The sequence below is a fragment of the Pseudophryne corroboree genome, chromosome 2 (genome assembly GCF_028390025.1).
Source record: "Pseudophryne corroboree isolate aPseCor3 chromosome 2, aPseCor3.hap2, whole genome shotgun sequence".
Lineage (NCBI taxonomy): Eukaryota > Metazoa > Chordata > Amphibia > Anura > Myobatrachidae > Pseudophryne > Pseudophryne corroboree.
The window spans coordinates 521,495,033-521,517,182 of NC_086445.1; the positions used below are offsets into that span (position 1 = coordinate 521,495,033).

The 22,150-nt window shown below is 46.4% G+C and overlaps 1 protein-coding gene and 1 long non-coding RNA gene across 4 annotated transcripts in view; one reads left to right on the forward strand and one right to left on the reverse strand.

The window, feature by feature from the left end:
- The window catches only part of MAN1C1 (mannosidase alpha class 1C member 1), a 145,341-nt gene that overhangs the window by 62,453 nt on the left and 60,738 nt on the right, over window positions 1-22,150 (forward strand). For all 3 annotated transcript variants that reach the window (XM_063954175.1, XM_063954174.1, XM_063954173.1), the window contains exons 6-9: window positions 16,026-16,120; window positions 17,687-17,810; window positions 17,980-18,073; window positions 20,626-20,741. In XM_063954175.1, the coding sequence (XP_063810245.1) occupies window positions 16,026-16,120; window positions 17,687-17,810; window positions 17,980-18,073; window positions 20,626-20,741 (429 nt within the window). The remainder of the gene's footprint in view (window positions 1-16,025; window positions 16,121-17,686; window positions 17,811-17,979; window positions 18,074-20,625; window positions 20,742-22,150) is intronic.
- LOC135033385 (uncharacterized) overlaps window positions 1-22,150 on the reverse strand; it is an 85,598-nt gene that overhangs the window by 10,417 nt on the left and 53,031 nt on the right. The gene's annotated exons all lie outside the window — the stretch shown is intronic.

Here is a 22,150-nt window from a genome sequence, read left to right on the forward strand (position 1 = left end):
GTCTTGGAACAGACAGGGCCCCTGCTGTAGCAGGTCCTGTCGGAGCGGTAGAGGCCAAGGGTCCTCTGAGATCATTTCTTGTAGTTCCGGGTACCAAGTCCTTCTTGGCCAATCCGGAACGATGAGTATAGTTCTTACTCCTCTCTTTCTTATTATCCTCAGTACCTTTGGTATGAGAGGAAGAGGAGGGAACACATAAACCGACTGGTACACCCACGGTGTCACTAGACCGTCCACAGCTATCGCCTGAGGGTCCCTTGACCTGGCGCAATATCTTTTTAGCTTTTTGTTGAGGCGGGACGCCATCATGTCCACCTGTGGCCTTTCTCAACGATTTACAATCAGCTGGAAGACTTCTGGATGAAGTCCCCACTTTCCCGGGTGGAGGTCGTGCCTGCTGAGGAAGTCTGCTTCCCAGTTGTCCACTCCCGGAATGAACACTGCTGACAGTGCTATCACGTGATTTTCCGCCCATCGGAGAATCCTTGTGGCTTCTGCCATCGCCATCCTGCTTCTTGTGCCGCCCTGTCGGTTGACATGGGCGACTGCCGTGATGTTGTCTGACTGAATCAGCACCGGCTGGTTTTGAAGCAGGGGTTTTGCCTGACTTAGGGCATTGTAAATGGCCCTTAGTTCCAGAATATTTATGTGCAGGGAAGCCTCCTGACTCGACCATTGTCCTTGGAAGTTTCTTCCCTGAGTGACTGCCCCCCAACCTCGGAGGCTTGCATCCGTGGTCACCAGGACCCAGTCCTGTATGCCGAATCTGCGGCCCTCGAGAAGATGAGCACTCTGCAGCCACCACAGCAGAGACACTCTGGCCCTCGGGGACAGGGTGATCAGCCGATGCATCTGAAGATGCGATCCGGACCACTTGTCTAACAGATCCCACTGAAAGATCCTTGCATGGAACCTGCTGAAGGGAATTGCTTCGTAAGAAGCTACCATCTTTCCCAGGACTCGCGTGCAGTGATGCACCGACACCTGTTTTGGTTTCAGGAGGTCTCTGACCAGAGATGACAACTCCTTGGTTTTCTCCTCCGGGAGAAACACCTTCTTCTGTTCTGTGTCCAGAATCATACCCAGGAACAGCAGACGCGTCGTAGGAACCAGCTGCGACTTTGGGATATTCAGAATCCAGCCGTGCTGTTGTAGCACTTCCTGAGACAGTGCTACTCCGACCAACAACTGCTCCATGGACCTCGCCTTTATAAGGAGATCGTCCAAGTACGGGATAATTATAACTCCCTTCTTTCGAAGGAGTATCATCATTTCGGCCATTACTTTGGTAAATACCCTCGGTGCCGTGGACAGACCAAACGGCAACGTCTGGAATTGGTAATGGCAGTCCTGTACCACAAAACGGAGGTACACCTGGTGAGGTGGGTAAATGGGGACATGTAGGTAAGCATCCTTGATGTCCAGTGATACCATGTAATCCCCTCTTCCAGGCTTGCAATAACCGCCCTGAGCGATTCCATTTTGAACTTGAACTTCCTTATATAAGTGTTCAAGGATTTCAAATTTAGAATGGGTCTCACCGAACAGTCTGGTTTCTGTACCACAAACATTGTGGAATAGTAACCCCGTCCCTGTTGAAGGAGGGGAACTTTGATTATCACCTGCTGGAGGTACAGCTTGTGAATTGCCGCCAGTACTACCTCCCTGTCCTGGGGAGTAGCTGGCAAGGCTGATTTGAGGTAACGGCGAGGGGGAGACGTCTCGAACTCCAGCTTGTATCCCTGAGATACCACTTGTAGAACCCAGAGATCCACCTGTGAGCGCGAACCCACTGGTCGCTGAAGTTCCGGAGACGGGCCCCCACCGCACCTGGCTCCACATGTGGAGCCCCAGCGTCATGCGGTGGACTTAGTGGAAGCAGGGGAGGATTTTTGTTCCTGGGAACTGGCTGTATGGTGCAGCTTTTTCCCTCTACCCCTGCCTCTGGGCAGAAAGGACGCGCCTCTAACCCGCTTGCCTTTCTGAGGCCGAAAGGACTGTACTTGATAATACGGTGCTTTCTTAGGCTGTGAGGGAACCTGAGGTAAAAAAGTCGACTTCCCAGCTGTTGCTGTGGATACAAGGTCCGAAAGACCGTCCCCAAACAATTCCTCACCCTTATAAGGCAAAATTTCCATGTGCCTTTTAGAATCAGCATCACCTGTCCACTGCCGTGTCCATAATACTCTCCGGGCAGAAATGGACATTGCATTAATTCTAGATGCCAGCCGGCAAATGTCCCTCTGTGCATCTCTCATATATAAGACTACGTCTTTAATATGCTCTATGGTTAGCAATATAGCGTCCCTGTCAAGGGAATCAATGTTATCAGACAGGGAATCAGACCACGCTGCTGCAGCACTACACATCCATGCTGAAGCAATTGCAGGACTCAGTATAGTACCTGAGTGTGTATACACAGACTTCAGGATAGCCTCCTGCTTTCTATCTGCAGGCTCCTTTAAGGCGGCCGTATCCTGAGAAGGCAGTGCCACCTTTTTTGATAAGCGTGTGAGCGCCTTGTCCACCTTAGGGGATGTCTCCCAGCGTAACCTATCCGTTGGCGGGAAAGGGTACGCCATTAGTAACCGCTTAGAAATTACTAGTTTCTTATCTGGGGAACCCCACGCTTCTTCACACAATTCATTTTTTTTTAGGTCTGTGTGGCAATATTGCTGCACTGTTTCAAGTCATATAACCAAGTGACAACGAATTTTGAATGTTTATTAGTGTGCTCGAGCCTTTTTTAATGATCTTAAATGTGTGTGCAAATAAATTTGTTCTAATTTAATCATATCAGCAAGTTCCATATGTGTTGAAAATTGATTTAAGCAGACACCTGTGTATTTACTTTTTTTGACAATTTATTAACAAGCATACATCAAGCGCATTACACTTTTGTATATATATATTTTTTTCTGTTGTTTGGGGGAGCCAGCAATCCCTCAGTACTTGCAGCTGATGTATAGCTAATTTTAAATGTAATATAAATATTTGCGCCAGGAGTTGGGGTGGTTAAACACTCTAAATCAATATAGAGGAGAGGATTTGTCATACCCAGAGAAGGAGGGGTTTCCTCACAGTGAGGGCAGTAACGATATGGAATTCTCTCCCAGAGAAGGTAGTAATAACTGAACCAATTGAAAAGTTTAAGGAAGGCTTAGATACATTTTTAGCAGAAAAAGAAATCTAAGGATACAACCTTTAATAATGAGATTAAATATTAGGTTGAACTCGATGGACAAATTGTCTTTTTTCGACCTCAACAATTACCGGTATGTTACTATGTTTGATACATCTCCTCACGGCCAGGGGGCGGTATGTACCAAACTCTTGCGGTACATCCCGCCACACATTGCACTGACACTAATCCCATATGTACTTTACATATGCAGTTAGTGTAGCAAAGGACAGCTCTTGCGATCAGAGCTGTCCTTCGCGATACATGTCTGTCCCTGGACTAACGGTTATCAGTACCGGGAGTCCACCTGTGCATGCGCAGAGGGAAGCAGCAGCCACAGGGCATACTGGGAGGGATCCAGTCGGATCTCTCACATAGCGTGATGTGGAATGAAGCCCATAGGCTTCTATAGAGTAATGCCACCCTCCGTATTGGAGCCCTGGCGGCCAGGGCTTAGTACATTTGAAAGTGCAGTAAAAACCCCGAAAATTGGTGTTTTACCATATTTTTACTTTGGTACATCCCGCCCATAGAGAGCAGCGCCAGGCCTGGGTACTTGGGGGCATGTCCTAATGTAAGGAGGTGTGGCTACGCCCCCTTTCAGAAAATAACGCAAAGTAGTATTTGCGGGTCTGCGACTTTGCATGCTACACAATAGGCGCCATTGTGCCCCTCAGCCAAGAGCAGATAAAGGTGGGGGGCACGATCATTGTTCTTGTGAAATGTCAAGGTTCAGGACCATATATAAGCAGCACACCGCAGAAGTCAGCATGTTCACTTCCGTCACAAACTCATTATGGAGCTCAACAGAGGACACTAGAGAGCCATGATGATCTATGACTGTAAGAGCTGTCTGTGACAACAGGAGTGTTTTGACCGACTGCAAGCTGCTTTTGGGATGGAAGCACCGTCCCGAACCACTGTGTTTGGTTTGCTGAATTTCAGCGCGAGAGATGGTCCCTTGAAGATGAGGGACACAGCACTGACCTGTGTCCACCATCACTGAGGACAATGTTGCTGCTGTGCGGGCCATGGTTGTGGTGGATTCCAGGGTGACCATAGCCCAGTTAGAGAAGGACATAGTCATCTTATCAGGACTTCATACTCCATGAAAAGCTTGGCCTAAATAAGGCTTCTGCATGTTGGGTGCCCCATCAGCTGACTTGAGAGCAGAAGGAAGCTCGGGTAACTTGATGCAGCAACATGCTGGCCAGGTATGATGGCGGTCACGCAAACTCTGTCTGGGAGACAGTGGCGTAACTACTGCCCCCACAGCCCTCGCGGTGGCTTGGGGGCAAGGGGCTGCGGGGGCGCCACTGATTTACAGCAGACTGACATGCGGACGAGCGTCCGCATGTCAGTCTGCAGTCTCCTTCCCTCCGCCGCTTTTTGGAGGGACACAGAGGGCACAGCGCGCCTCCCTGTGTCCCTCCTGCTGCATCATCTCCGGCGGCCGCGGGTCTAATAGGGGAAAGTGCCGTCCGTGAGCTCTAATTGGCTCACGAACCGGCACTTCCCCCTATTAGACCCGCGGCCGCCGGAGATGATGCAGCAGGAGGGACACGGGAGAGGTGAGCTGTGCCCTCCGTGTCCCTCCAAAAAGCAGGGGGGGGGGGATATCTGGCACTGGGGGGAATATCTGGCACTGGGGGGAATATCTGGCACTGGGGCATATATGGCACTGGGGGGGAATATCTGGCACTGGGGGCATATATGGCACTGGGGGGGAATATCTGGCACTGGGGGGAATATCTGGCACTGGGGGCATATATGGCACGGGGGGAATATCTGGCACTGGGGGCATATATGGCACTGGGGGGGAATATCTGGCACTGGGGGGGAATATATGGCACTGTGGGCATATGTGGCACTGGGGGGCATATGTGGCACTGGGGGGGAATATCTGGCACTGGGGGCATATATGGCACTAGGGGGGGAATATCTGGCACTGGGGGCATATATGGCACGGGGGGAATATCTGGCACTGGGGGCATATATGGCACTGGGGGGGAATATCTGGCACTGGGCATATATGGCACTGGGGGCATATATGGCACTGGGGGGGAATATATGGCACTGGGGGCATATCTGGCACTGGGGGCATATGTGGCACTGGGGGGGGATATCTGGCACTGGGGCATATGTGGCACTGGGGGGGTATATGTGTACCTGGCACATGGGGGGGGGGCTATATTTGGCACTGGGGCATGTGAGTACCTGGCACCGTGGGGGAATATCTGGCACTGGGGACATATGTGGCACTGGGAGCACAGCCCTAGCAACAAGGACTACCTCCTAGCAACGAGCATGACACCCAGTGCATGAAACACCTGGCAACGAGCATGACACCCAGTGCATGAAACACCTGGCAACGAGCATGACACCCAGTGCATGAAACCCCTGGCAACGAGCATGACACCCTGAGCATGAAAACCCCTGGCACCGTGCATGGAACCAAGAGCATGAAACCCCTGGCAACGAGCATGACACCCAGTGCATGAAACCCCTGACAACGAGCAGGTAATTGAAAAGTAATTAGAAGCCTTACTGTAGGACTTAATGTGTAATGGGCATTACGGTGTGTGGCATAACGTATCACGGACATTGCGGTGTGTGTCATAATGTGTCACAGGCATTACGGTGTATGGTATACTATATCGCGGGCATTGTGATATGTGGTATAATGTCTCAGGGTCATTGCAGTGTGTGGCATAATGTATCACGGACATTGCGGTGTGTGTCATAATGTGTCACAGACATTGTATGTGCTATAATGTATCAGGGGCATTGCAGTGTGTAGCATAATGTATAACGGGCATTGCGATTCCTGTCATAATGTGTCACAGGCATTACGGTGTGTGGCATAATGTGTCACAGGCATTACGTTGTGTGGCATAATGTGTCGGGGGCATTACAGTGTGTGCATATTGTGTCATGTGCATTATTGTGTGCGGCATAATGTCTAAGGGCCATTGCAGTATGTGGCATAATGTATACTGGCCATTACTATAAGGAGGAAAAAATAAGAATTTACTTACCGATAATTCTATTTCTCATAGTCCGTAGTGGATGCTGGGGACTCCGTCAGGACCATGGGGGATTAGCGGCTCCGCAGGAGACAGGGCACAAAAAGTAAGCTTTTAGGATCACATGGTGTGTACTGGCTCCTCCCCCTATGACCCTCCTCCAAGCCTCAGTTAGGTACTGTGCCCGGACGAGCGTACACAATAAGGAAGGATCTTGAATCCCGGGTAAGACTCATACCAGCCACACCAATCACACCGTACAACTTGTGATTTGAACCCAGTTAACAGTATGATAACAACGAAGAAGCCTCTGAAAAGATGGCTCACAACAATAATAACCCGATTTTTGTAACAATAACTATGTACAAGTATTGCAGACAATCCGCACTTGGGATGGGCGCCCAGCATCCACTACGGACTATGAGAAATAGAATTATCGGTAAGTAAATTCTTATTTTCTCTAACGTCCTAGTGGATGCTGGGGACTCCGTCAGGACCATGGGGATTATACCAAAGCTCCCAAACGGGCGGGAGAGTGCGGATGACTCTGCAGCACCGAATGAGAGAACTCCAGGTCCTCCTTAGCCAGAGTATCAAATTTGTAAAATTTTACAAACGTGTTCTCCCCTGACCACGTAGCTGCTCGGCAAAGTTGCAATGCCGAGACCCCTCGGGCAGCCGCCCAAGATGAGCCCACCTTCCTTGTGGAGTGGGCATTTACAGATTTAGGCTGTGGCAGGCCTGCCACAGAATGTGCAAGTTGGATTGTGCTACAGATCCAACGAGCAATCGTCTGCTTAGACGCAGGAGCACCCATCTTGTTGGGTGCATACAGGATAAACAGCGAGTCAGATTTTCTGACTCCAGCCGTCCTTGAAATATATATTTTCAATGCTCTGACAACGTCCAGCAACTTGGAGTCCTCCAAGTCGCTAGTAGCCGCAGGCACCACAATAGGCTGGTTCAAGTGAAAAGCCGAAACCACCTTAGGCAGAAACTGAGGACGCGTCCGCAGTTCTGCCCTGTCCGAATGGAAAATCAGATATGGGCTTTTGTACGATAAAGCCGCCAACTCTGATACTCTCCTGGCTGAAGCCAGGGCCAGTAGCATGGTTACTTTCCATGTAAGATACTTCAAATCTACCGATTTGAGCGGCTCAAACCAATGGGATTTGAGAAAATCCAAAACTACGTTGAGATCCCACGGTGCCACTGGAGGCACAATCGGGGGCTGTATATGTAGTACACCTTTGACAAAGGTTTGTACTTCAGGCACTGAAGCCAATTCTTTCTGGAAGAAAATCGATAAGGCCGAAATTTGAACCTTAGTAGACCCCAATTTGAGGCCCATAGACAATCCTGCCTGCAGGAAATGTAGGAATCGACCCAATTGAAATTCCTCCGTTGGGGCCTTCTTGGCCTCACACCACGCAACATATTTTCTCCAAATGCGGTGATAATGTTGTGCGGTCACTTCCTTCCTGGCTTTAATCAAGGTAGGAATAACTTCCTCTGGAATGCCCTTTTCTTTTAGAATCCGGCGTTCAACCGCCATGCCGTCAAACGCAGTCGCGGTAAGTCTTGGAACATACAAGGTCCCTGCTGAAGCAGATCCCTTCTTAACGGTAGAGGCCACGGCTCTTCCGTGAGCATCTCTTGAAGTTCCGGGTACCAAGTCCTTCTCGGCCAATCCGGAGCCACGAGTATTGTTCTTACTCCCCGTAGCCGTATAATTCTCAGTACCTTTGGTATGAGAGGCAGAGGAGGAAACACATACACGGACTGGTACACCCACGGTGTTACCAGAGCGTCCACAGCTATTGCCTGAGGGTCTCTTGACCTGGCGCAATATCTGTCCAGTTTCTTGTTGAGGCGGGACGCCATCATGTCCACCTTTGGTTTTTCCCAACGGTTCACAATCATGTGGAAAACTTCTGGATGAAGTCCCCACTCTCCCGGGTGGAGGTCGTGTCTGCTGAGGAAGTCTGCTTCCCAGTTGTCCACTCCCGGAATGAACACTGCTGACAGTGCTATGACATGATTTTCCGCCCAGCGAAGAATCCTTGCAGCTTCTGTCATTGCTCTTCTGCTTCTCGTGCCGCCCTGTCTGTTTACGTGGGCGACTGCCGTGATGTTGTCCGACTGGATCAACACCGGCTGACCCTGAAGCAGCGGTTTTGCCAGGCTTAGAGCATTGTAAATCGCTCTTAGCTCCAGTATATTTATGTGAAGAGACGTCTCCAGGTTTGACCACACGCCCTGGAAGTTTCTTCCCTGTGTGACTGCTCCCCAGCCTCGTAGGATGGCATCCGTAGTCACCAGGACCCAGTCCTGTATGCCGAATCTGCGGCCCTCTAACAGATGGGCACTCTGCAACCACCACAGAAGAGACACCCTTGTTCTTGGTGACAGTGTTATCCGCTGATGCATGTGCAGATGCGATCCGGACCATTTGTCCAGCAGATCCCACTGAAATATTCGTGCGTGGAATCTGCCGAATGGAATTGCTTCGTAAGAAGACACCATCTTTCCCAGGACTCTTGTGCATTGATGTACTGACACATTTCCTGGTTTTAGGAGGTTCCTGACAAGTTCGGATAACTCCCTTGCTTTCTCCTCCGGGAGAAACACCTTTTTCTGAACAGTGTCCAGAATCATTCCCAGGAACAGCAGACGTGTCGTCGGGGTCAATTGAGATTTTGGAAGATTCAGAATCCACCCGTGTTGTTGAAGCACTACTTGGGTTAGTGCTACTCCGACTTCCAGCTGTTCTCTGGACCTTGCCCTTATCAGGAGATCGTCCAAGTAAGGGATAAATAATACGCCTTTTCTTCGTAGAAGAACCATCATTTCGGCCATTACCTTGGTAAAGACCCGAGGTGCCGTGGACAAACCAAACGGCAGCGTTTGAAACTGATAATGACAGTTTTGTATCACGAACCTGAGATACCCTTGGTGTGAAGGGTAAATTGGGACATGCAGATAAGCATCTTTTATGTCCAGGGACACCATGAAGTCCCCTTCTTCCAGATTCGCTATCACTGCTCTGAGTGACTCCATCTTGAACTTGAATTTCTGTATGTACAGGTTCAAGGATTTCAGATTTAGAATAGGTCTTACCGAACCGTCCGGCTTCGGTACCACAAATAGTGTGGAATAATACCCCTTTCCCTGTTGTAGGAGGGGTACCTTGACTATCACCTGCTGAGAATACAGCTTGTGAATGGCTTCCAATACCGTCGCCCTTTCTGAGGGAGACGTTGGTAAAGCAGACTTTAGGAACCGGCGAGGGGGAGACTTTTCGAATTCCAACTTGTAACCCTGAGATACTACCTGCAGGATCCAAGGGTCCACCTGTGAGCGCGCCCACTGTGTGCTGAAAATCTTTAGTCGACCCCCCACCGCCCCTGAGTCCGCTTGCACAGCCCCAGCGTCATGCTGAGGGCTTTGTAGAAGCCGGGGAGGGCTTCTGTTCGTGGGAAGTAGTTGCTTGCTGCACCCTCTTACCCCTTCCTTTGCCTCTGGGCAAATATGACTGTCCTTTTGCCCGCTTGTTCTTATAGGAACGAAAGGACTGCGGCTGAAAAGACGGTATCTTTTTCTGTTGGGAGGTGACCTGAGGTAAAAAAGTGGATTTTCCGGCTGTTGCCGTGGCCACCAGATCCAATAGACCGACCCCAAATAATTCCTCTCCTTTATACGGCAATACTTCCATATGCCGTTTGGAATCCGCATCACCTGACCACTGTCGCGTCCATAAACTTCTTCTGGCAGATATGGACATCGCACTTACTCTCGATGCCAGAGTGCAAATATCCCTCTGAGCATCTCGCATATAAAGAAAAGCATCCTTTAATTGCTCTATAGTCAATAAAATACTGTCCCTATCCAGGGTATCAATATTTTCAGTCAGGGAATCCGACCACACCACCCCAGCACTGCACATCCAGGCTGAGGCTATTGCTGGTCGCAGTATAACACCAGTATGTGTGTATATACTCTTCAGGGTAGTTTCCAGCCTCCTATCAGCTGGATCCTTGAGGGCGGCCGTATCAGGAGACGGTAACGCCACTTGTTTTGATAAGCGTGTGAGCGCCTTATCCATCCTAGGGGGTGTTTCCCAGCGCGCCCTAACCTCTGGTGGGAAAGGGTATAATGCCAATAACTTCTTTGAAATTAGCAGTTTTCTATCGGGGTTAACCCACGCTTCATCACACACGTCATTCAATTCCTCTGATTCTGGAAAAGCTACAGGTAGTTTTTTCACACCCCACATAATACCCCCCTTTGAGGTACCTGCAGTATCAGAGATATGCAAAGCCTCCTTCATTGCCGTGATCATATAACGTGTGGCCCTATTGGAAAATACGTTTCTTTCTTCACCGTCGACACTAGATTCATCTGTGTCGGTACCTGTGTCGACTGACTGAGGTAAGGGACGTTTTACAGCCCCTGACGGTGCCTGAGACGCCTGGACAGGTACTAACTGGTTTTCCGGCCGTCTCATGTCGTCAACTGACTTTTGCAGCGTGCTAACATTATCACGTAATTCCATAATTAAAGCCATCCATTCCGGTGTCGACTCCCTAGGGGGTGACATCACCATTACCGGCAATTGCTCCGCCTCCACACCAACATCGTCCTCATACATGTCGACACACACGTACCGACACACAGCAGACACACAGGGAATGCTCTTATCGAAGACAGGACCCCACTAGCCCTTTGGGGAGACAGAGGGAGAGTTTGCCAGCACACACCAAAGCGCTATAAAAATGTATATAAACAACCCTAAAAGGTGTTGTTTCTGTTATATGCGCTTAATATATAAAAATATCGCCAAAATATGCCCCCCTTCTCTGTTTTACCCTGTTTCTGTAGTGCAGTGCAGGGGAGAGTCCTGGGAGCCTTCCTCACAGCGGAGCTGAGCAGGAAAATGGCGCTGTGTGCTGAGGAGAATAGGCCCCGCCCCCTAAAACGGCGGGCTCTTCTCCCGGAGTTTGCGATATATGGCAGGGGTTAAATACATCCATATAGCCTCAAGGGCTATATGTGATGTATTTTAGCCATAGAAAAAGGTATTATACATTGCTGCCCAGGGCGCCCCCCCCAGCGCCCTGCACCCTCAGTGACCGCTGGTGTGAAGTGTGCCGACAACAATGGCGCACAGCTGCAGTGCTGTGCGCTACCTTATGAAGACTGAAAGTCTTCTGCCGCCTGTTTCCGGACCTCTGGACCTCTTCAACTTCGGCATCTGCAAGGGGGGTCGGCGGCACGGCTCCGGGACCGGACTCCATGGCTGGGCCTGTGTTCGATCCCTCTGGAGCTAATGGTGTCCAGTAGCCTAAGAAGCAAATCCATCCTGCACGCAGGTGAGTTCACTTCTCTCCCCTAAGTCCCTCGTAGCAGTGAGCCTGTTGCCAGCAGGACTCACTGAAAATAAGAAACCTAAAAAAACTTTTTCTAAGCAGCTCTTTATGAGAGCCACCTAGATTGCACCCTGCTCGGACGGGCACAAAAACCTAACTGAGGCTTGGAGGAGGGTCATAGGGGGAGAAGCCAGTACACACCATGTGATCCTAAAAGCTTACTTTTTGTGCCCTGTCTCCTGCGGAGCCGCTAATCCCCCATGGTCCTGACGGAGTCCCCAGCATCCACTAGGACGTTAGAGAAATGACAAATAATGTAAGGGGCATGAATCAGGATTATTTTTCTTTCCTGTGGTGGCCAACGTATGGGCGTGCAGGTTGCAAAACTGGGGTATAAGGTAGTCTTTTCCTGCAATGCCACGCCCCTTTATGCGAAACCACGCCCATTACAACGAAACCACGCCCCTTTTTGGCGCACGCGCCTTCGGCTTGCGCATATTTATCCCTTTCTTGCTCCCAATTATGGAGCATGAAGGGGGGGCGCCGAAGAATTTTTTGGCTTGGGGGAGAAAAATTTCTAGTTACGCCACTGCTGGGAGATCATCATTGGTGATGAATCCTGGATCTGTGAGCAGTATGGATGGTGTGATGGTTAGCAATACTGCCTCACAGCACTGATGTCATGGGTTCGATTCCCACCATGGCCCTAACTGTGTGGAGTTTGTATATTCTCCCCATACTTGAGCGGGTTTCCTCCGGGTACTCCGGTTTCCTCCCATAATCAAAAAAAATAATGCTAGGTTAATTGGCTTCTGACAAAAATGAACCCTAGTATGAATGTTTGTGTGTGTACATGTGCTAGGGCAGGGTTAGCCAAACCAGTCCTCGAGATCTTCCAACAGTTCACATTTTCCAGACCACCTAGCTGGTGCACAGGTGTAGTCATTACTAATTAAGATGTGCTGAATTCATTCCTGACAATTCTACAGATCTCCAGGAGGCCTTGAAAACATGAACTGTTGGTAGATCTCGAAGACCGGTTTGGCCAGCCCTGTGCTAGGGAATATAGATTGTAAGCTCCACTAGGGCAGGGACTGATGTCAATGGGCAAATATTCTCTGCAAAGCGCTTCGGAAAATATGTGTGCACTATATAAATAACTGGTAATAAATAAATAATCTACAGTTCTGACCCCGAGACCATCTCCAACTGAGGTCCTAGTGGACCTCAGTTGGAATTGCACTGCCACAGAAGTTCTGAAGTGAGCACTGCGCGGCCAAACAGATGATGGCTGTTTTTGTGACCAAGGCTGGTCATGTAGCTTTTGTACCTCTTGCAGCAGCGCACCGTCGCTGGGAATTGGAACTCCTACCAATTCCTGTCAAATGTGTTGAAAGCCATTTTCAGACGCAAGTCCACGAACTCACTCTCGGGGTACCCTTCTCTATCACGACAATGCACCTGCCCACAAATACAGAAAAATAGTGGATTTTCTGGCCCATGAACGCATCCATGAGCTTTGTCATTCGCTGTAAAATCCAGAGCTGGCCCCACGCGAAATCTTCATGTTCCCATAAATCAAGCGCAAGATTTATTTTGAGTCACTGGAAGCAGTATTGGAGATCTGTAGAATACATAACTGCTCTAATTTGGTATAGCTACTTTACCAAGTGGTTTGAGTGCATGCAACTTTGCAAAAACGAATACTTGATGAAAAATGTAATCTTTACTTTGTAAATATAATACTTTTTGTGCATCCAGAAACTTATTGCACAACATTCGTATCGTGTAAGAATTATGGGGGTCATTCCGAGTTGATCGCTCGCTGGCTACTTTTTGCAGCCATGCAAACGCATAGTCGCCTCCCACAGGGGAGTGTATTTTAGCTGTGCAAGTGTGCAAACGCCTGTGCAGCTGAGCAGTCCAAAAACAGTTTCTGAGTAGGTCTGAACTCACATCAGCCTGTCCGGTCCCGGAATTGTCGTCAGACACCCGCCCTGCAAACACTTGGACACGCCTGTGTTTTTCCAACCACTCCTTGAAAACGGTCAGTTGACACCCATAAACGCCTTCTTCCTGTCAATCTTCTTGCGATCGGCTGTGCGAATGGATTCTTTTTTAAATCCATCACCCAGCAATGATCCACTTTGTACCCGTACGACGCGACTGCGCGTTGCGGTGCATACGCATGCGCAGCAGTGACCTGATCGCTGAGCTGCGAAAAACGGCAGCGTGCGATCAGGTCGGAATGACCCCCTATGTACTGAAATTTTTGTATTTATTACATTGTCAAGACACATCTGTTTGCATAAACCAGACGCATATATTACTGTATTCTCCTCATGTCAAACTAAAATATATGCTGTTGTTTTCTCCGGGTGTTAAAATTGCACATACATGGCCTTATTTATCAATGTGAGTGATAAATTGCACCAGCCAGTTAGCTCCTGTCATTTTTCAAACCCAGCCTGTGACATGGAAGTTAGGAGCTGATTGGCTGGTGCAATTTATCACTCACAGTGAAATTTATCACTCATTGATAAATAAGGGCAACAGTATGCTTCCATTGTAGATGCATTTAGCTCTCCAAGCTGCACAAAATGCTCCTTGTTTATCAGGCACATTTTACACTTCCATTTTTGGAGAAAACTGTATCAAACTGTACATCAGCCCCAGTGCATTTTTTACTTACATGTTTACTGTGCAGTTGTGTGTAAATTACAGGGTGTAACATAGTCGCCAGAATACACAGAGAATGCAGAAAAGCTGTGGTGTCACTAGGGTTGGTGTGCTATATGGACCCTGACTGAAAATTGGGCTTGGACTGGCCCACAGGGGTACAGGGGAAACCACCGGTGGGCCCCACTGCCTGGGGGACCACCTCCTGCTGTAAGGATCAGGTTCTAGACTGTGCACTTGAATTATACATTATACATATGTTACCTTATACTGGACTGTGGTGTATTTTCTACAGTGCATTGCTGTTATTAATCTGTTAATTATCTGGTACATTATCATGCATGCAGCAGCTGAATTTACTGTATATAATTATGAAGGGGCCCAGACGTTGCACTCTCTAATGGTTATTCAAACCAATGAGATGGCAGGCCACACCCCCTCTGCATACTGACCACACCCCTAAACATGGGCCCCTACCACTGCAGTCCCCCGGTGGGTCCTACATGCCCTAGACCGACACTGGCCTTGCCTCTTGGGAAGCGGGCATGGCCTTGGAGCATGCTCCCGTATTCATCACTCTGGGGGTGTAACCCTGCACTTCCAGAGATGCTGTGCTGCCCCCAGGGACTCTCCCCCCACACTGCTGGCTCCTCCTCAGTGACCAGGAGCCGGTTGCTGCACTGTGACGCTATTGTGCATTGCCTTCTCCCAGCTTGGTGTCTCCACCTAGGATGGTGCCACCCAGTGCGTCTGCATCCCCTTGTGACGCCACTGCAGAGCTGATTTCCTTTACTTTGTGTTCAGAGGGCCTGATTCAGAGTTGTATACAAAATTGATTTAGTACGCAATGGATTGATTGTTTTGTGACTGCGCATGTGTTGCAATGGTCTTACGATGGCGGTCGCAAAGAGAATTTGTTTGCAAAGTGACTGACACCCAGGAACCATTTGTGGGAAGGTAACGGAGAGTGGAAGCAAAAAACTAGGTGTGTTGCAACCTTTATGTGGCATGTCTGAGGCTGCAACTGCGATCCCGTACACAGCTGCAATGTCTCTGGCATCTTATTCCTTGCAGTCATGCTGTGTGGGCTGGGCTGCTCAGAACTACAGTATGTCTAACTGATCTGGAACGGATGCTGCGTCTGTGTACGCAGCCGCTGGGACTCACAAAGTCGCCAATGGGCGTATCACTACAAATCCAGGCATCTGTGACAGTATCATATTTTCACACAGACTTTGTGACCATATTGGGAGCTCCAAATACATATGAGTACAACTCTGAATCTGTTCCCTATATTGCCACGTACTGTTGTACACTAGTAATACACTGCTCAGGCCAACTTTAAAAGCAAGGATATAGGGGGGGAAATGCATCAAACCTTCTAAAGAGTAGAGTAATAGACAAGTGCTCCCAATCAGCTTCTCCCTATCATTTTCTACGCACTTGATAAATGTTGGCTAGGAGATGACTGATCACACCCATTATCACAACAAACACAGATCTTCTAGGTCAGTCCTGGCCAACCTGTGGCTCTCCAGCTGTTGTGAAACTACAAATCCCAGCATGCCCTGCCACAGTTTTGTTATTAGGGAATGCTAAAACTGTGGCAGGGCATGCTGGGACTTGTAGTTTCACAACAGCCGTAGAGCCACAGGTTGGCCAGGCCTGTTCTAGGTACTGGACATGGTGAACTCACACACTTGGTTTAAGCTATGTAAATTGGAGCAATACCGTGAATGAAGACACATAATATATTGTCTTTGGTTTCAGGTTTTCAGAGAAAAAGCCATAGGACTTGGAAAGAAGCTGTTACCAGCATTTAACACACCTACTGGAATCCCGCGTGGTATTATCAACCTTGGAAAGTAAGAATACATTTTTACTGTTTATTTAGTAGCACATGTTATGCAATTATTCCTTTTGCAAATGGACCAATACTAAGCAAACATTTTCTCAGTAGCTTATTTAGTTGATATTGGGGGGTTATTATGAGTTGTTAGCAAACCAAAAAAGTTAGTGACTGGGCAAAACCATGTTGCACTGCAGTTGGGGCAGATGTAACATGTGCAGAGAGAGTTAGATTTGGGTGGGTTATATTGTTTCTGTGCATAGTAAATACTGTCTGCTTTATTTTTACATTGCAATTTAGATTCAGTTTGAATACACTCCACCCAAATCTAACTCTCTCTGCACATGTTATATCTGCCCCCCCCTCCCCCCTACACTGCAACAAGGTTTTGCCCAATTGCTAACTTTTTTGGTTTGCTAACAACTCTGAATAACCCACATTGACTTTTACTTTACTGTACTGCTTTGAGAAAATACTCATTGAAATCTCTTTCATGGTGGTGGTAGTATCTGTATGAACAAAATATATTTCATTCTATGCTACCAGAAATGCTGAGTTCTGATTGATTATTTTTTTGTTTGATTATTTTAAAGCATGACATAATGGCGTCATACTGACCTACTTCAAAGTATCCTCTCCTGGAGAAGCCTGGACAGGAGACACTGCTGGCCAATTTAGGGGCAGAGCCGAGCTGTCATGTCATTAGCCCCAACATCCACGACAGGAAAAATACTGCGATTTGCTATCCGTGGGGAAGGGGCAGGGCTAAATGACACTATTCTGCATCATATACATCATATATCCCTGTCCCCTCCATACAGAGCCACAAATCTCCTTCTACTGCCCGTTTATGACAACGCAGACCCTGGACCTGTTATGCCTTCAAAATGGGGGCGACTCACCCCCGTTTAGAAGAATAGTACCGGGTTCTGCCCCCCAAACGCTGCAGCATGTCAGTCATGCAGCAACTGACAGGGGGCTGCAAGTGACATTGCAAGACCCTTTTTCCACTTATGCAGGCCCCCAAACATTGCACTTGTATGCAAACCATTGGGTTGGCACACAAATATGAATCAGACCATGGGCCAGATGTAATGATGTCAGAGTTGTCTTGAGGTGCGGATACCCGGCCAACTCGGACGTTTTTTTAAAGCAGCAATTATTTACAGGGCATTATTTTGCCTTATACATGATTGCCACTTTGAAAAAACATCCAAGTTTGGCTGGGAACCCGCACCTCTTGCCAACTCGGACTTCTTTACATCTGGCTCCCCTATCGCATCCACCTAAACCAAAGGACAAACAAGCTATTTATGTAGAAGTTACAAACCTGAATTCCCGTGTTTTCTGAATTCTATAACATGAATAAAATAATGCATATATTTACTAAATACAGTATGTGGTTTTATGTCTATGATGTTCTATATAGCTTCTTGTCTGTTGTCTGTATATCCTCTTCTAAATATTTGTACATTTTGATTGCCTGTAAACTCCCAATGCAGATGTATGTATAATTATTAAGAACACTCTAGAATAGTTAAATGCATACGTGTTTATCTAACATTGGTATAATGTTTTTCAGTGGTTTAAACTGGAGCTGGGGATGGGCCTCTGCAGGGAGCAGCATTTTAGCTGAATTCGGAACTTTGCATTTAGAGTTTCTGAAGCTGAGCGAACTCTCTGGAGAGCATGTGTTTATTGAGAAGGTAAACACTCCATTATTTGGTTATATGATTATTTTGTCTGAAGATATACTATCGTAACAGAAAAAGCAGGCAGCATACATTTGAAATGATGCGATTTCAGCAAAGAGGTCATTGCTGGGTATAATACAATTTGTGTTATTGCTAATTGATGTTCTGTTATTTCCTGCAGGTGAATACCATCCGGAAAATATTAAAGAAAATTGAGAAGCCTCATGGATTGTATCCTAACTATTTCAGCCCCGTCAGTGGAAGCTGGGTGCAACGTATGTACAAAAATGCCTTACTGGTCTTCAACAGTGTTTCTCCATTTTTATTTGCACAATGTACACCTTTATAATTGTGTAACAAATATGCCTTGCTGTGTGTCAAATGTATTCAAAGTGCCGCACTAAAGTGTGTTACTACCCCAATGGCATGTTGTCCAAGCAACCCATTGTGAGCCTTATTAAGAGTTGGGCAGACATAAACACAAAATTCTGCTTTGTGTTGTTGTGCATGCATAGTGACACAGTACAGAATAATGAATGAAATGTAATGTGCACTCACGCTTATTTCGGCAAATGCAGATCTGTGCCTATATGAGCAATCCATTTACGGTAAAGGTGTACAAACCTGCATGTAGCATGCACCCTGGAAATGTGGCCTGTTCACCCTGGTCCATAATGCTCTTGATGTCCCTCAGCACTTACCTTTACTAGGAAGTGTCCCTAACCGCTTCCTCACGCCACCTAAACCCTAACCATCCCCTCCTGCAGGCTAAACCCCCCATTCCCACAGCCTAACCCTCCCCTTAGCGCCTAACCCTAACCCCACTACTTACCCCAGGATTATTTATTAATTAACAGTTTCATATAGAGCACAGAAAATTCCGTTTTGAGTTTTTATTACTAATATGTTTTTTATGGTGGTTCATTTTAATTCAGGATTTGAACTATAGGTTACTGGGGTGCCCTGGCTGCCAGTGCATGCTAGTACTCGCAGATGTAAAAGCATGCCAGTATGCTTTAGCAGATGTACACATGCTGAGAGTTGTAGTTCTCGTGTTTTTCTACATTTAATTAATTACCTAACGTTACAATGAGTGGCTGGTGTCCCCTGTTTTGTTTATCTTGGCCTAATACCAGGGGGTTTAAATTCCTTACCCTACAGTTCATGTATTCAAGATATCTGTTTGTGGAAACAAGTGGAATAATTACTGATCATACTAAATTAACTCATGTGCTTAAATAAAGAAATCCAGAAAATATGACCTGTTGGGTCATGATTTGAAGTTTGGAGTTGAAAACCCTAGTAAGTTAGCAGTGACTGGGGTGATTTCCCCATGGGGCTGCTTACAGTAGATCTCCCTTTTACACCCTATTCAACCCCCTTCCTTAACAGTAACCAGCATATGCCCATCGACTGCATCATCAAGTTATGGTACACTTTAAGCATCTAAAGATGCCAATTTGAGACATGCAATTCAAAATATAGACTTTATGCCCTAATTTCATGGGCAAAATTTTAAGTTTAAAAATGTTGCAAAGTGTAGCTTCCTCTATATATATATATATATATATATATATATATATATGGCTCTATATATTTTTAATTATGTTTTTATTCTTTACTAATGAATTAAATTGTTATTTGAATGTAATCAGTGCTGAAGCCCAGTTAAAAATTCTGAAGGGGTGCATCATGTCCTACAGTGGGAGAAAGCCTGGGCTAGAACTGGGGTTTCTGTGCTTTTTGCTGGTACTTAAATTATGTCTGTGATTCAGCTTTGGAGCTCAAGGTTCATTATTTATTTAGTTTGCTTATTAATTGCTTTACAAATTATGTAGTTAATGATTTAGTATGTAAAGAGGTCTGAGGCAATATAATATTAAAACATAATTAATATTTAATTTGTACATTAGGGAAAGCTGGGGACCACCCTGCAATGGTCTTTGGGCCTTGACTAATTTTTTAAACCATTGATCTACTGCTCCTTTTCCCCAGGGCATATATTCTACAGTGCCAGTAGGTACTATACGACTATTTATGTCCTAACAAATGGGACACTAGCACTTTCACTGTTATGTGTACTGTAATCTGATATAGTACTGTACCTTTACAATATCTACACAAAGAAGCAGTTAGACACTTTTTGTGTTGTTATTATTATTATTATTATTATTATTATTATTATTACGTGTTGTTGTTCTTGTTGGTGTTGTTATTATTACTATTATTCTGTTGTGAGAAAAAAACTTTTTCTGTTTAGTTCTTTATACATGTTAGACTTGACCTAACATGGGGCCTAATTCAGACGTGATCGCAGCAGCAACACTTTTCTCTAATGGGCAAACCACGTGCACTGCAGGTGGGGCAGATGTAACATGTGCAGAGTGATTTAGATTTGGGTGGGGGGTGTTCAAACTGAAATCTAAATTGCAGTGTAAAAATAAAGTAGCCAGTATTTACCCTGCACAGAAACAATATAACCCACCCAAATCTAACTCTCTCTGCACATGTTATATCTGCCTCCACCCTCCCCCCCCCCCACCCCCCCTGCAGTGCACATGGTTTTGTCCGTTAGAGAAATAATTTGCTGCTGCGATCAGGTCTGACTTAGGACCATAATTTGTTAGCATGCACAGGCGGCATTGCACAAGGACATTTAATTATAAACTGACAATTTTAAAATGACAATGCTGAGAATAAATTGGAATTTAAGAGGTATTTGGCATGCATGCTTAACGTCAAGATTTGCATGTGCACAAATGAGATGTCGGATTAAATTCCTTATCATCCTTGCTGTACAAATTGTATGTCACTTTTCCTTCTATAGATCATGTGTCTCTTGGAGGACTTGGTGACAGCTTCTATGAATACTTAATCAAGTCTTGGCTGATGTCAGCTAAACAAGATAATGAAGCAAAGGGCATGTACTATGAAGCTGTAGAGGTAATAAACATATGTATTGTCTTGTCTTGTCAACCAAATACGATTATCTTATTTAGCAGTTGTCCCTTTCCAGATGGTGCACATGATATTTGTCTCACTAGAAGGTTAGAAGAAGTCAGTGTAGATGACATCTATTTTAGATCAGACAGCTAATAACCAGACGTACAAGCAGGCAAGGCCATACAAACAATTTAGAAATCATGAACATGAACATTGATTAATGCCAATGTAACAATCAAAACCTAGACAGGAATCCTTCAGAAAATTAGTTGCTGTCTTGGTATATTTTTCAGCTAGTCTTAGCCAATAGCAAATCTCTTACTACTACACTGTAGCTCAGGGCTGACCAAACCGGTCCTCGAGATCTACCAAAAGTTCATGTTTTCCAGGCCTCCTGGAGATCTGTAGAATTGTCAGGAATGAATGCAGCACATCTTAATTAGTAATGACTACTCCTGTGCACCAGCTAGGTGGTCTGGAAAATGTGAACTGTTGGTAGATCTCGGAGACTGGTTTGGCCAGCCCTGCTGTAGCTCAAGTCAATTTTGCCATGTTATTCTGTTGCATGTAAAGAAGGTTGATCAGATGATGCACAACAACAAAACACTATTTCCTGTTATGCAACAGTTAACATCTTTACCTCTGAACCCCTGGAAGTTTCAGGATATAAGCACTTTCCTGAATTACTTTATGGGTGCTATGGCCCAGCTCTTTGGTATAAATGTGCTCTGTGGTATAGGTGTTAGACAAGGGAAATAGAAGCTACTGATGTGCCACCAGTCTGCGTTGGTGCACCTAATCACAACGACTTTGTCCATGTAATCAGGATCTGGCAATCCTTGCAGTAATTCAGGTGAGCATCAGCATTTGCACATAGAAAGTTATGGCATACATGAGAACTCTCTTATTGATTGAATATAAATGTAGAAAGAAAATATGCCAGTACCACTTTATATACATCCAGTCCAGTGATACTGCTGTATACTGCCGTATAAGTCCAGTGGTACTGCCGTATAAGTCCAGTGGTACTGCCGTATAAGTCCAGTGGTACTGCCGTATAAGTCCAGTGGTACTGGCGTATAAATCCAGTCCAGTGGTACGGCCTTATAAGTCCAGTCCAGTGGTGCTGCCATATAAGTTCAGTGGTGCTGTCCTGTGCTGTATATTATTTACTCCAAATAAAGGGGTTATTAATATTTAATCCAAATCATTTTTACAGGGTTTGCCCTGTGTGGTGTAGAGGTATGCTCTCCTTTGCTGCATTTTGTTATATAACTCCAGAAAAATAATGGAGAACAAAAATTTGGAGGATAAAATAGGGAAAGAACAAGAACCACTTCCTCCTACTGCTGCTGCTGCCACTGCTGTTGTTGCTGCTGGGAGTCGATCGTCATCCCAGAGGGGAAGTC